General features: G+C 37.5%; 1 protein-coding gene across 5 annotated transcripts in view; it reads right to left on the bottom strand.

Moving 5' to 3' along the window:
- Window positions 1-14,306, bottom strand: part of LOC128512848 (receptor-type tyrosine-protein phosphatase S-like) — a 144,587-nt gene that overhangs the window by 6,272 nt on the left and 124,009 nt on the right. For all 5 annotated transcript variants that reach the window (XM_053486304.1, XM_053486306.1, XM_053486307.1 and 2 more), the window contains 10 exons: window positions 13,863-13,975; window positions 11,564-11,661; window positions 11,001-11,124; window positions 8,466-8,641; window positions 7,249-7,368; window positions 6,304-6,458; window positions 4,191-4,476; window positions 2,899-3,077; window positions 2,320-2,446; window positions 1,566-1,691 (listed from right to left, as the gene is read on the bottom strand). In XM_053486304.1, the coding sequence (XP_053342279.1) occupies window positions 1,566-1,691; window positions 2,320-2,446; window positions 2,899-3,077; window positions 4,191-4,476; window positions 6,304-6,458; window positions 7,249-7,368; window positions 8,466-8,641; window positions 11,001-11,124; window positions 11,564-11,661; window positions 13,863-13,975 (1,504 nt within the window). The remainder of the gene's footprint in view (window positions 1-1,565; window positions 1,692-2,319; window positions 2,447-2,898; window positions 3,078-4,190; window positions 4,477-6,303; window positions 6,459-7,248; window positions 7,369-8,465; window positions 8,642-11,000; window positions 11,125-11,563; window positions 11,662-13,862; window positions 13,976-14,306) is intronic.

Raw genomic sequence — 14,306 nt, 5'->3', positions numbered from 1 at the left:
TTCATTTCCTCTAACAGCAGCTCTGTGAATTATATCATATAAGCATTGATATGGGAGATCTTTGTAAGTATGGTGTCAGTGCTTTGTAAGTATGTTTTCCATTATGAGATGTGCTTTATGGTTAATTTGTGGCATGCACAAGCCACAGATCTTTGTCTTATTCATTTTTAAAAGATCGCTAACTATTTAGCAACTTGTTATAACGTAAGTAAACCAGCTAACTAGGAACTAACTATAAGCAGGCATCATTTATTCAATAATAAATTGAATATTGTAACTGTGGAATAAAACACTTGTGATTAACTTTCAGGTGATCACTGTAACTTTTCCTGCAAAATGTTCCGCTATACTACACCCTGTTGTGTTTTTTTTTTCTTTCCCCTTTTAAATTGCATTAAAATGTAACATAGCCGGAACCCTGCGTAGATTATATTTGGTACACATTGCCAGGAAACCTTATATTTTTGCATCTTTGGTAAGGCAAGCAAATTTAAAACACTCTATATGCAACTGAGAAAAATGAGAAACCTTTGTAAACTGAGAAACAGAAATGAAAAGTCTTGTAGCAGCAGAAGTTTATGTGTTAAAACTGATTTTTAGGAAAAGTTTTTATCTGTAAGTACTTTCTTTCACCTCCTTCCTCATTTAGGCCTGATTTAATAGATTTATGTGGAAAAACACATAGCACACATAGAAAATGAGCAAGCCTAACAGAAATGTTCACAGGCATCTTTCAGATGCCAAAAACACATCTACGAGGGATGTTCCAGTCAAACCCGGACTTTTTGTTTACAAGAATGATCCTAGTAGTCCCAGAGACACCTCGGCTGGGCTCGCAATTCACATACGTATGGTCTTTTTTAAAACGTTGCACCATTCAAATACTTTGCTGAGTCTCATCACCGTACTGTGCTTGAAGTCTTCTGTAAATGTCAATCAGTATTACACTTTTATTCACTAGTCCCAGTTTGACTTGAACACCCCTTATATTATGCACATTTGACTGATGACTTAATAACTACACAATGTGGGGTTTGAGCCTGAAATGGTAAAAACACAGAGTGCAGACAACTGTGTCAAAAATCTGACAAAAAAAATGGTTTAAATTAACACCACAGGAAGGGATTAATGAAAACTGTAAGCCACAAAATATATAAATAACACCATAATTTCTCTGATGTTTCTCAGTATTTCGTATTTCCCATGTAAGGTAACACTTAAAGCTTAAAATGATGCTGCATTTTTCCCTGCGAGGTTTTCTTGACATGTGATCAGGACACACATTCATGAATTTAAACATTTTTTTGCTCCAAAGGATCTTTCCACCATTAATCTGCGTTATATTAGAAAAGCAATTAGGCATATGTGTGCTATGTTTGAGTTATATTACTCACTTATATTACACTGAAAATGCTTGTGAACTGCAATCTTGGATCTTTGATGGAACACTTGATGTATTTTGATTGGCAATGTAGATAATAAAAATATCCAAATAATTTAAAAGAAAAATTATTCTTATGCAGAAATGTTCGTATGATATTCCATTAGTGTTGTGCGGAACTCACTCTTGCATCTGTAACTTTGAACTCTCTCAGGATATACTGAGGCATGTTGTACTCGGCCATGGGGTCCACAACAAAGTACTGGTAGCGGGCAGAGCGTTCGGCAGGCCAGTACTGGTGACATTTTTCCTGCATGTGCACACAGACAAAAAGATTTTGAACACAATGCTACGGAGACTTCTCTTATACACTTGTACAAAATCATGACTCGAAGTGTTCATGTTAAAAATATAGAATAATTTATTATGTGTTATTATCATTTCTCTAATGAGCATAAAATTACATTTTAAAATCTAATCTAATCTAATCTAATCTAATCTAATCTAATCTAGGATGACCATGAAGCCCTTCCCTGATTATCTACAATCATATGTTAAAAACTATACTAGATACATAATATCTATTATACAGTAGATATCTATAATATCTAACATAATGTACATTAAATAGCATTTTTTCCCATATAATGTTTGTACCTACCATATGTTTTGTGTAATATATGTTCATATGTTTAAATTTCTGGGCAATACTTTATGCACTTTATGATTCAAATAATACAGCAAGGTTTATAATATCTCATATATTACATAACTAAATTTTCAAGCCCTAATACAGCAGGGTGTAATCATTATAATGAGTTTATTAATTTCAGCACATTTAAGGCATCAGCACATGTTAATGATCTTTGCTTGTTTTATCTCAGTCATATACCGTATCCCAGCTATTTTTGGCGGTGTGTTTGCAGGTCGTTACCCACCCTCCCCATTTCTCTTAATTTGGTAAGCATGACCACGATGGTGGAGTTGTGCTCCCACAGCATCCTCCAGAAATCCTCTGTGGTCTCTGCTAAAGGACCTTGTGTGGCGATGTACGCCTTCTGTTGCCTGGAAGAGGAAAATACAATACATTAGAATGCATTAAACCCCGGGCTAAATGGCAACGTGTTCAGAACACAGCAGATGGGGAATAAAAGGACATGCTGTGACCTGGGATCAGAATGAGCAAGAACACTCTAGACAATCTTATTTAACCTGTAATGCAGTTTATACTAAACTTTTATATATTTACAGATCTTGTACTGTATTTCTCTGTGTCTAAAATAACTCTACATTTATTAGAAATGTCATACTTGTACACACTTTCCTTTAACTAAAATGCCATTTGTTTGGCAGTGCTAATAATTAAAATGCAAAAAAAAAAGGTCTTAAAAAACCACGTACTGTAGGTTATTTCATATATAAGAAACAACTTCCATACAATTCCTATTCTTTAACTGTACACAGATTTAGCGCCCTTAAAACAAGCTGATTTAGTCTGGAAGGGTGCCATCCTCTACCTGTATCCATCAATAAAGCTGGCGTTGATATAGTCGGAGCCATCGAGGCCTCTGATTGGCTGCAGGCACACACGGGTGGTCTCATACGGCATGATGTTCACCAGCCTGTTCTTGAACTTGTTGCAGGGCAAGTTAGCCGTCACAAACCTGGACGTGTGAGCTTTAGTGTTCGCCAGGCGCTACGAGAAACAAATAAAACATTTGTTTAGTGTCCGGCAAACTGATCAGAGGAGAAAGATCAAAGTGAATAAAGATCCAAAATGAATAAAAACAAATTGGTTAAACAAGCACCATCATATTTACTCTTTAGCTCTCTCTCACTCATTTTCTATTCCACTGGAGCCAATCCCAAGAGACTCTGGGCACTAAGCAGAGTGAACCCTGGACAAGGAGGCATTTCATCACAGAGCACAAGCATTCACACACTAACACACTTGGAAACACCAGCAAGCGTGATCTGCATGTCTTTGGACTGTGGGAGAAAATTGGAATCGAACCCTTGATGCTGGAAGTGCGAGGACACCACTATATTATCCTATACCACTATATTATCCATTTGTAATAACATAAATTGGTAATACACTCTTTTTAAGTTAAAGAGGCAGTTTGCAATTTTGTTTGAGGGGAGAACTGCACAGAAAACATCGACCAGCCTTATCAATCTCCCGAACCAACACCACTCCCTTTGTTAAAACTACTTAAGCCAAATAAGTTGTCGATTAGCGCTGAGCAGCTTTTAGTACACGAGTCAAACTGAATTTCTGGGTCAGAAAAAATGGAAACTGAAAAATGGAGCCAGAAATAAATAAACTAATCATATTCATTCCATACAATACTGAAAATCACTAAAATGGTTTTAGATTTCTTCTGAATGATTATGTTTATTACAGGTTTAGAAGCATGGTTAAACATTATAAAGGTCTTCTTTAAAAAGTTTAAACCGGTGTATAAGTATACGAGCTTAAAACGTTAATTGTAGCATCCACAAGGCCACCAGAATTGTTAATGACCCCTTCACACCCCTCTAAAGATCTTCCATCTGGCAGGAGGTACCGAAGCATCCGTGCTACCATGACCGGACTTTTACACAAACTGCCTCTTCCCTGAAGTGATCAGACTTTGTAACACACTGCTGGTCTAATCAAACCCTTCCTACCATTCAGCCTTTACACAGTCCTGTGTACCATGCTGCTGTATCGCTCCATGCTCTTGAATAAATGACACTTCTTATTATATACATGAGATGTGGCTAGTTAAATAGACTTTTTCGACAGTAGACATGGTGTCTATACCTTGAATTCCAGTGCCCTGCCTGTGACATGCTCGCCACTCTCCACCTGTGCCAGTTTCTGCATGTAGGAGTAGAGGCTGCGTGCTGCCACCTCGGTGTTGCCACAGGTGACAGCCTCTAGCAGGGCCTCATGGATGAAGCTGTACTGATCCTCCGTCTGCACCATGTAATTCCTCTGAGAACGCATCAGCGTCACGTGACCATAGATGTCCACTGTGCGCTCGTGACGGATACGCTCAAGCATGGCATCGATCACGATGAAGCAGCCTGTACGTCCCACGCCAGCACTGAGAGAGAGAGAGAGAGAGAGAGAGAGACAGAGACTTCTCAGTCTGTGTGTATGATGTATAATTAATTCTCCATAGACACATTCCATGACCAGAGACAAGATCCAGCTGAGTTAATCAACCACACACTGTAAGGCTCAGAGAGAAAAACAGAGCGAGACAGAAGAGAGGATTTTATACGCTGCTGAAAGTGGAGAAGAAATCAACATCTTACTTTTTATTTAAGCCTGATTAGAGGGCATGTTACAGTTTTAGAGGTTGTCTATTCTTAAAATAACTTATGGGAAAAATGCTGGAATATAATATGCCTTTTGTGGTATGGAGTGGAGTGGAGTGACACAAGCCCAAACCCAATCTGGATGTCTATATGAGGGAGTCAGGGAAAACCCTTTGGATGTGTCGTTTTTTTTTTTTTTTTAAACATAAAGGCTGATTATTACAAATAAGAACTCAAACAATATTAATTTTTTTTTCTTTGATAAACTGTAATTATACAGTTATATGCAGTTTATATTTATAAAACAGTTAAAAAATATTACAAGTATAAACAACTTAGGATAATCCTGAACCCATTTCCAAATGAGACGACATTGAACAAAATAATTGAAAGGTTTCGAAATAATAAAATAACTTCTTCAAATACTTTATTGCCATTTTAAAACTTTAGCTTAGATACAGTAGGTTAAAATACCATATTTTCTTTTACGAATATCTGTAGTTTTACAGAACTTTGTAATTTGACCATGTGAAGGGTTTTCCAGTAAACACATATGTAAATACTTACAGACATATAATATATAAAGGCTTTCTCTGCAAAACAAGATAAATGCATTGTGGCAGTTTTAAGAGAAACCTTTTTAAAAAGGCTGCAAGGAATATTTCAATTTAATAGAAAATATTGTGCGCATCATTTTTGAGTCACAAAAGATGTTATAAAAGGAACAAATGCCAAAATATTATTTAAATTGTATACATTTTTTGCCGTGCCAGTTTGATTGTTCTATTATTTAGCAAAATGCTAGAAATCCTACCATAGTTTTGTCAAAATTGTTAAATCAGGCTGGAACTATGTTTTTAGCAATATAAATATGCAATTTAGTATTCATAATATGTTAATAGTTTTAATAAAAATGAATAGCAACAAATGCTGATTGTTTCACTTCACTGATCCTGGCACCGAAAAAAGCAATGTGATTTGGATACGTCACCTTATCCTGTAAAATGAAGAGTTTTGCCCAAAACATGTGCGTTTAAAGCTTCGGAGAGAGATAGATAGAGAGAGAGAATATATTGCAATGTGCAAAAACATATTTGGTTATATATGCCAGATTTATTGAAAGTTTTGTAGTGAAACCCTTCATATACACATACTGTACTGTATATAGTATATATGTAACTCTAAGACTACGCAACCTAAAGGTAATCAAATCTATTCTGAAAATATGAATAAATGTCAAACAAAACACAAATGTAACAACAAAAACAAGCAAAGTTTATTTACCCTTATTATTATTATTTTTAAGTAATTTACAATTTAGCTGAGCAGCTGGGGGTAGAGCAGCCCTGGCTCAAGGGCTCAACAGAGGCAGCCTGGCAGGGCGAGGATTTAAACTCACAACCTTCTAAACAGCAGCCCAGAGCCATAACCACTGAGCCGCCATCCCTCAATGCCCCATGACTAAAGCCAAATTATATCAAAACCCATAAAACTGGATGGACTGTGTGCGTAAACAGTATGTGTTTGTGTGTGTGTGTGCGTGTGAGTGAGTGTGTGTGAGTGTGTGTGTGAGAGAGAGAGAGAGAGAGAGAGATGCCCTAGATTCTGACCTGCAGTGAACGATAATAGGCCCTGCATCTGGAGGATTACAGGCCTTAACTCTGCGAAGGAAAGCCAAGAATGGAGTAGGATACTCGGGAACACCATGATCAGGCCATGCCGTGAACTGGAACTGTCGCACCTCCCTCCTCTCATTACAGCCACCCTGAGAAAGAGAGACAGGGACACAAAAAGAGTGAAAAAGAGTTTAAAACTAAGTTAATAATGTGGACAGTAAAATTAAAAGATTGCTTGTTTTCTATTTTTTATGTCTCTCAGTAAAGTGCAATATATGGCTGTAATTATATTAATTTATTAATCTGTGATAAATGTTCGAATAAAGTGTGTTTTTGTTGTTGTTTTTTTAAATCATGTTTTATTATCACTTCGAGCGTCAGTTATGAAGCCGGAATTTTTCGTTACCTTAGTCGATAGGTTTCATAATTCAGCCTAAGCATTCATTACATTTCAAGTTCTCTTAATCAAGGACAAATTAAAAAAAATCTGCCACAAAATCAAAAGGTGGGTGATTCCTTTGTGTGAGTGTGTGCATGTATGTGTGAGTGAGAGAGAGAGAGAGAGAGAGAGCTAGAGAGCGAGAAGCCTGATACGTGATACACTCTCCACAAGGGAGGAAGGTAATTATAGAGCCTGAGTCTCCAAGTCTCTGGAGGAAAGCGTCAGTAAGAAACACAGAGAATGTCAACTATTGAGATTAATTTAGACAGCAAGTCATGGAGAAAGAGCTACGAGCAGAGAATTTGAGACAGGCAGGGAGTAGAAAGAAATATCACCTGTTAGTCGAACTGAAAGCAGACAGTGTGAGAGGGATAGAGTTTGAGAGCTAAAGACGATGAAAGGAAAACTAACAGATATTTTTAAACCTTATTGTATTATATGCATAGTTACATTAGGATGTATTATTTAATGTGTATCGTAGAATATGTTTTAATCACCTTGTGCAGTGAGAGTGTCCGGACACAGAATGTTGCGAGCTCCATGGTGTCCAGAAGTGTCACCTGCACCAGGCCATAAGTTTCCGTTCCTCTGCTGGGCCAATACTGATCGCACTTTATCTACAAAGAGACACACAACTACCATTAATCACAAACATTCAGAATGTGATACATCTAGGAAGACACAGATATACCTACTATATAGACAGCATGGACGTCTGGTCAACACTCTCACACGCATTTACACATGTCTTTGGACTGTGGGAGGAAACCGGAGAACCCAAAAGAGACCCACCAAGCACGGGGAGAACATGCAAACTCCATGCACACAGACCCAGGAATCAAACCCAGGACTTGTAGGTGTAAGGCAACAGTGCTAACCACTAAGCCATTGTGCCGCCCACTCCCCACCTATACTGCTTTATCCTGGGCTGTGGGGGCCTGAAGCCTATCCCATGAGGCAGGGTACATCATAGATGGATTGCCAATCCATCGCAGGGCAACACCCACTCATTCACACACACTACAGGCAATGTGGGAACACCAATCAGCCTAATCATGTTTTTGGACTGTATAAGGAAATCGGAGTACCCAGCAACAAGCATAGGGAGAACATACAAACTTTATGCACACAGACCCCGTGGTGGGAATTGAACCCGGACCCTGGAGGTCCAGGGCAAAAGTGCTAACCACTAAGCTACACAAAGATGAGTAGACAAAAATTCTTGAGAAAAAAAAATTAAAATGTATTAACCAAGAAATACATACACTAAAATAGAACTTATTTAATGAAGCACTACAATAAAGCAATTTTTCTCCTTTCCAATATAAGCAACCAGATGACAAACATCAAACACATGATCAAAAGCATGTCATTGCTAGCATAAAAGTACAATTTGCACCTCAGGTTTCAATTTCTTTATATTTCACTACCTATTGTTTTCCCTGACCATGTAGACATGCTACGCTAGCTAATTTCGATCACATTTTCGACAGTGGCTTTAAACCCTTTGCTAATAAAAGCAGGTGTTGCGTTTTACACTTTGTCTCTCACTATCTTTTACACATTACAGTAAAACTCTCCCTTCTCTCACATACACACGTACACAAACACACACCTAAAGTTACACTTTATGCTACAGTAGCATAAATACGGGACTCTCTCACACTCACTTGGCAGACTTTTCCTTACACACCCACTTAAAAGGAACTCTTACCCGTGATTTCTCCTCCAGTTTAGTCATCATCACTATCGACGCAGCTCTCTGCTCCCACACCATCCTCCAGAAGTCTCCGAACGTTTCAGGCAGCGGGCCCTGTGTTGCGATGTACGCGTTCTGCTTCCTGTAGCCATCGATGTAGTTTGCATTGATGTAGTCACTACCGATAATGCCTGAAATGGACAAGCAAGAGGCATGGATATGTGTTTAAATACAATACATAGACCCGAGTCGTTTCCTTAGTATTAAATTGAAACTTTTTCAAAAACACAAAGGCTTGAGTCCAGGATTAGCTGTAGGATATATTATAAAGAACTCTGTCCTATCTGAGTCTGTATCCAGCCAGACAAGCACGAAACAAAAGGTGGGAGCTTAAGATAAATACATTGCGTCTTATCAGGAATAGACACATGGACCTTCTTCGTCCTGGAGCTAACACCTGTTTATGCCAGGAGAAAAAAGAACGGAAAAAAAAAAAAACTTTAAGTGCTAGTGGTTCTTTAATGTAATTTTTCACCACTTAAACTTAGTGGTCGTGCTTTAGAGAGGAGCCCGTAGTAGAGCAGTTTATGGACGAGCAGTAATACTGTGGTTATATGTAGTAATGGGGGTGAAATTAAAACGGCTCCCATCGGAAATACGCAAGACAAATAAGAATGGACTTTATGGCATTCCAACAAGACTGGTAATAAAATGTGTATTAGCGTCCATAAATCCGAAATGCACAAATTAGTGCTTTGCAATGACCCAATATTTCACTGTACAGATCAGTGAAGTGGGGTACAAAGGAGACCTATTTCTTTCTTAAATGATGCAATACCTTGTTTTGAACAATAATACAGATGATTTCAGTGAAACTCCACCCTGAAACATAATACACTTAAAAAGTGATTTAGATTTTTTTTTTAATTCTAATTTGCCGGGTGTTCATTTTCTTTTTGAAATTATCTAGTCCTGTGGGTTGGTGTCCTGACGACGACGATGACGACGCGTTTAATCGGAAAAGAAATGTCAACTATCTTGTTAGTGTTTCATGCGATAACAGGCACGATGATGTATTACAAGAAAGCTGATCTGTCTGAGGAGAGTATACAGATGAGAAGGTGAGATGACTGGACTCATCTCACCTTCAACTCTCTTATTTGGTGGAGATGAAGCAGGGGCCAAACCCTACTGGCATCACTGGAAATGTAATGTAGGAAACCACTGAAAACCATTAGGTTTATAAAGGTAGCTTAAAAATATTTATTTAATAAATTAATCTTGAATTTAAAGTAGGTTAGATTACCTAAAGGAAATCCTTTTCATCAATCAATGAATGGCCCTGTCTTCTATTAACAATGAACACCAGGTGGCAGCCTCATGAAGAAGCTGTCTAGTCAAAACCAAAACTAAATTATGCATTCAAACAAGTATACTATAGATTCAAATCTGAACGCAGCTGAGAATAATTAAAGGCCTTAGATTTTTTTTAATTTTATGACATAATTAGGCATATTCACACACACACACACACTGATTTTGCCTGCAAATGCAATTTTTCAGTTCATTCACTCCAGATAGGAATATTTGTCCTATATTTTTTATTTCTTTTAACCATCTTGTTTATTTCTAGTTGCGGGATTTTAAAATAATCTAGCGATCTGAATAGGAAGTGACCCAAGCTTGGTGATAATATTAAATGTTAATTAGGGTCTGTGCTGAAGAGAAGCTGATTAGTTCACTTACATGCACAAACAAGTGACTGTTTGGTGAGCCAAAAGGAATTAAAAAAAAGTGCATCCTAGACCTATTTTATATATATATATATATATAGTGCTTTTGTGTGTGTATGTGTTTATTCATGAATGTTACTATACATTTTCTGTACATAAACAATGATAAGTCATTTCTTGCAATATAATTGAACCAGATTAAAGAATAGGGCATGCATAATAATGGCAAAATAATTGAAGAAAAATCAATAGTGTAACGCCATTAGGAAGGTTTGAGATATCTATACGCACATCTATTTTGGACCTGTCTTTGAACCATGTCCCGTCCTGATTGAGTCCAGGTCTTCTGTATTAAACCCTAAGCTTCTCTTTAAACATCCAGGTATGTTCTTCTGTCTGAGTTTTTTTTTTTTGTCATACTTTCTACTACTTTAAGCACTTGTATCAAAAATATGTTAGAAAGAACCACACTTTATTACATAACGATCACTCTACAAAGCTATTACATTTAGGAATGTGGATATTTTCTCATGTAAAGACTCTAGAGCCTGTGTATAGACTGGGTGCATGATGAATGGAAAAAACAGTCAGACTGCAGGTTACTACAATAATTGAAGTGGTAGTGAAAATTGCATTGCACCTGTAGGAAAATTTGATTACACTTCCTACAGCTTCAGGAGCACTTTCTTTACGAAGGAGTTTCTTCAATAACTTTGTGTGCTACATTGCAATTTTCTTTTTACCACCTCGATTATACATATATACACCATACCGGATACGGTTGCATATAAGGGAGGGAAAGCTGTTTCGGGTTTACCATTCACTGGTGCGAGGATGACTCTGGTGTGATCATAGGCGATGACGTTAGCGTAGCGGTTCTTTGGTTTGTTCACTTCCAGGTTCGAGTGCTCCCATGTGAACTGCTGCCCGGGATCAATAGACTACCACATAGAAGCGGGAGAGAACAAGAAGAACTTTAAACGATGAGAACTATTCAAAAGATTGACACAGAACTGACAGACAACAGAAGGGTGAATTATTGCTGTCTTTCCTCCCTGATGAACAAACCTGCTTCCAGCTATTCCTTAATAAAACATCGACTGTATTACGTGCGCCGCTTCCAGAGGCTCTCACCGAGTAGCAGCTTGACTGCACGGGCTGATGAGCTTCCACCAAGGTCACCTTGGATTTTATGATCACCTTTCCTTTTCTACTCATTCTTTTTTTCCCACTTTTCCCACTAAATAATCGCACCCTTCCTCACTTATCTGTCTCATTTTTATACGTTGTTTTTATCCTTTTTGTTTTCTTTTTCTCTCACAAGTATTGTCTCTCTCTCTCTCTCAATCCTCATAAGGCCCCCCCACTCTCATCAGTCACCTCGTACTCCTGGGAGAGCCGGAGGTTGTCGTTGGCCTTCAGAAGCTCGGTGTGTTCTGCCAGCTCGGAGATGGGAATAGGGGGGTGACTCATCATACCTGCAGGGGGTCAAAGGTCAAAACGGAAGATCAGAACAGACCGCAATCGTCATTAGTCATGGGAACGACTGTGCTAATGAGCCGTGTAAGCGGATGCAATAGTGTGTGTTGTACTGTGGGTAGGCAACAACATAGGTGTAAATGTTTCACATGTACTGTACATACTGTATGTATGAATAAGGTGGTGGGTGGGCGATGGTGAAAGGAATCAGACTTTCACCTCAGTATGATTTCACAGTTATGCATCATAAGAGTCTGCATCTCCAGAGACGATGGCCATTTTGTTTCCAGGAAAAAAATAATGAGCGGAGAGAATAAGATGGAGGAAGAATCCTGTTTGGGATCAATAAAGCCATTTTTGGCATCTTTTTAATAGGGCTTTTTTTTTTTGCCAACTGCAGCAGATTTGAAATCATTCAGAATTATGCATTTGGTGTAACTAAAGTGATCGACTCTCTCCAAGTGAGAAGGAAGTTGCTGCCTGCCAGCACACTGTGAATAAACTAGATTTCCAAGGAGTATTTTGTTTCTTAGCATCACATAATGTAATAGTTTTTTTCTACTTAAACGCTGCTTAAATTTCTGTCAACTGAGAGAAAAATATATGCACACCTGTACTGTACATATATTAATCATTTATCTTCAGAGACTGAATTACTTTTTCAGTTTGAATAATTTGCCGTTATGTGTTCGACCGTAGACACATTTTAGTTTCAGCTTGATGAGGCATACAGTAGGCAGCACAAAAAGCTTTAGGAAAGCACTTAACTGAAATCACTTTTACTGTATTGCTACATAATGCAACTTTCTCATCCCAAATTCCCACTTACAATGCACAAACTGTCCAGAAGTCATTTATTTGTCATTTATTAATGTGGGTATGTCTACCGCTTTTGTGAAGAACAATGTTTTTATGCTCATTCAGACACTGACAGACAGTGATGCACTGCGGGGGTGCATTTTAGACACAGAAAATAATGTTTCTTTTGTGAAGAAACGTTTTTGTGGTAAAAATTGGCAATGAAAGTGGGAAATCGAGTGGGTGTTTTTTGTACATAATACCTAGCTATGTTATTAGTGTAGACATACTGCAAATCCTGGAGCTACCAAGAAATCATTGCGTTCATTAGGAATCTAATGACCAGGTATAAATTATTAACTTTAATATGGCCAAGCTCAAATCTTATATAAGCTGTAAGAAAATGAATTTTGTGGAATAAAAACACCAGCAATAATTAAGTAAGTAGTAAATTTTCAGTAGTAAGGACTGTACAATACGTATATATATATTTTTTATGGATAAAAATTAGTTTGGAAAACTATTTAATGGTCTTTATTTAGCTTTATTGTGAAAATTCAATATTTAAATTATGAAGCAACTGTCTTAAAAACAATTGGAAGAGAAAAATAATGTGCAGTATATACATATAATAAATATATAAATAAAATAATATAAATATATATATAATTGTCTTGTGAAATGTTTCACATGTGTGTGTCTGTGGGTGTGTATATATAGCATATACATATACATTTTGTGTGAATATATATACTGTATATATACTTTATATATACCATACATACATACAAGTATATATGTTGCGTGGGTATATATACTGTATATATGTATGGACACCATGTGAAACATTTCACAAGACTATGTTATTCTTCCGTGTACGAAGTCCATGGGGACACCCTGAGTTTAGGTTACCAAAAAAAAGTTAATGAGAAATGGAAAAAAGAGAATGGAGCAGCTGTTTCTCACGTCCCCAGGGAATCAAAGAATATTATCTCTTGTAAAGGAGAGGAGTTTATTATACCGTGCCAGAAATATCTATTTATGTCGAGTATCAATTAATGCTTATGTGCCAACTTTAAAGGTCACACTGAATTTAAATGGTGAGATTCTCTACTCTTCATTTTTTTTTTGCTTATCTTTTCCCTATCTAACCCACTATTTTCTCTCCTATTGTTTCCCTCATTGTAAGAAAATACATCTATCACAGATTCGTCTGTTTTTGTTCCCTGTTTTATCTTATGGATGCGCATTGTTTTTTCACCAATACATCTACACAAAGGTGTTCCTTACGCATATACACAGGGTCAAAGAAAAAAAAAAGAGAGCGAGGAAGGAAAAAATAGAGAGAGAGAGAAAATGGAGAGCATGTGCGTGTATTAAAAGTGTGTGTGTGTTTACGTGCCTGGCGTCTGGAAGTTGATGCGTCTCATCTCGACGGGGTCGGTGGGGTGATGAGCCATCATTTCAGCGTTGTTCAGTAAACACTTGGTGCCAGGCTCGGAGTCTTTGCGCTTGCTAATTAGCAGAAACAAACACACCCACACAAACGCAAATAGGCACACACACACACACACACACACACACACACACACACAAAAACACCCATGTACAAATTCAGGAGCTTAACTAGACTGAGGACACAGAAATCAATACATCCTATCTACAAGTCTAAACCAGCATTTAATAGGGGTTCTAGCAGCCAACTTCTAAACGTTTTATAACAGGAAGCCGATTCGCCTATTATTAGCCATAAACTTCCCTCATTAGCAGGTTTCAGTATTTGCTATTTGAGAATTCCCCCCCCCCCCTTTTTTTTTTTTAGAATAAATGCTGTAATGTTCCATTA

Source organism: Clarias gariepinus, chromosome 25 (genome assembly GCF_024256425.1).
Source record: "Clarias gariepinus isolate MV-2021 ecotype Netherlands chromosome 25, CGAR_prim_01v2, whole genome shotgun sequence".
NCBI classification, from domain to species: Eukaryota; Metazoa; Chordata; class Actinopteri; order Siluriformes; family Clariidae; genus Clarias; species Clarias gariepinus.
The sequence above is the reverse complement of the archived record's forward strand: the minus strand, read 5'-3'. Positions and strand labels throughout refer to the sequence as shown.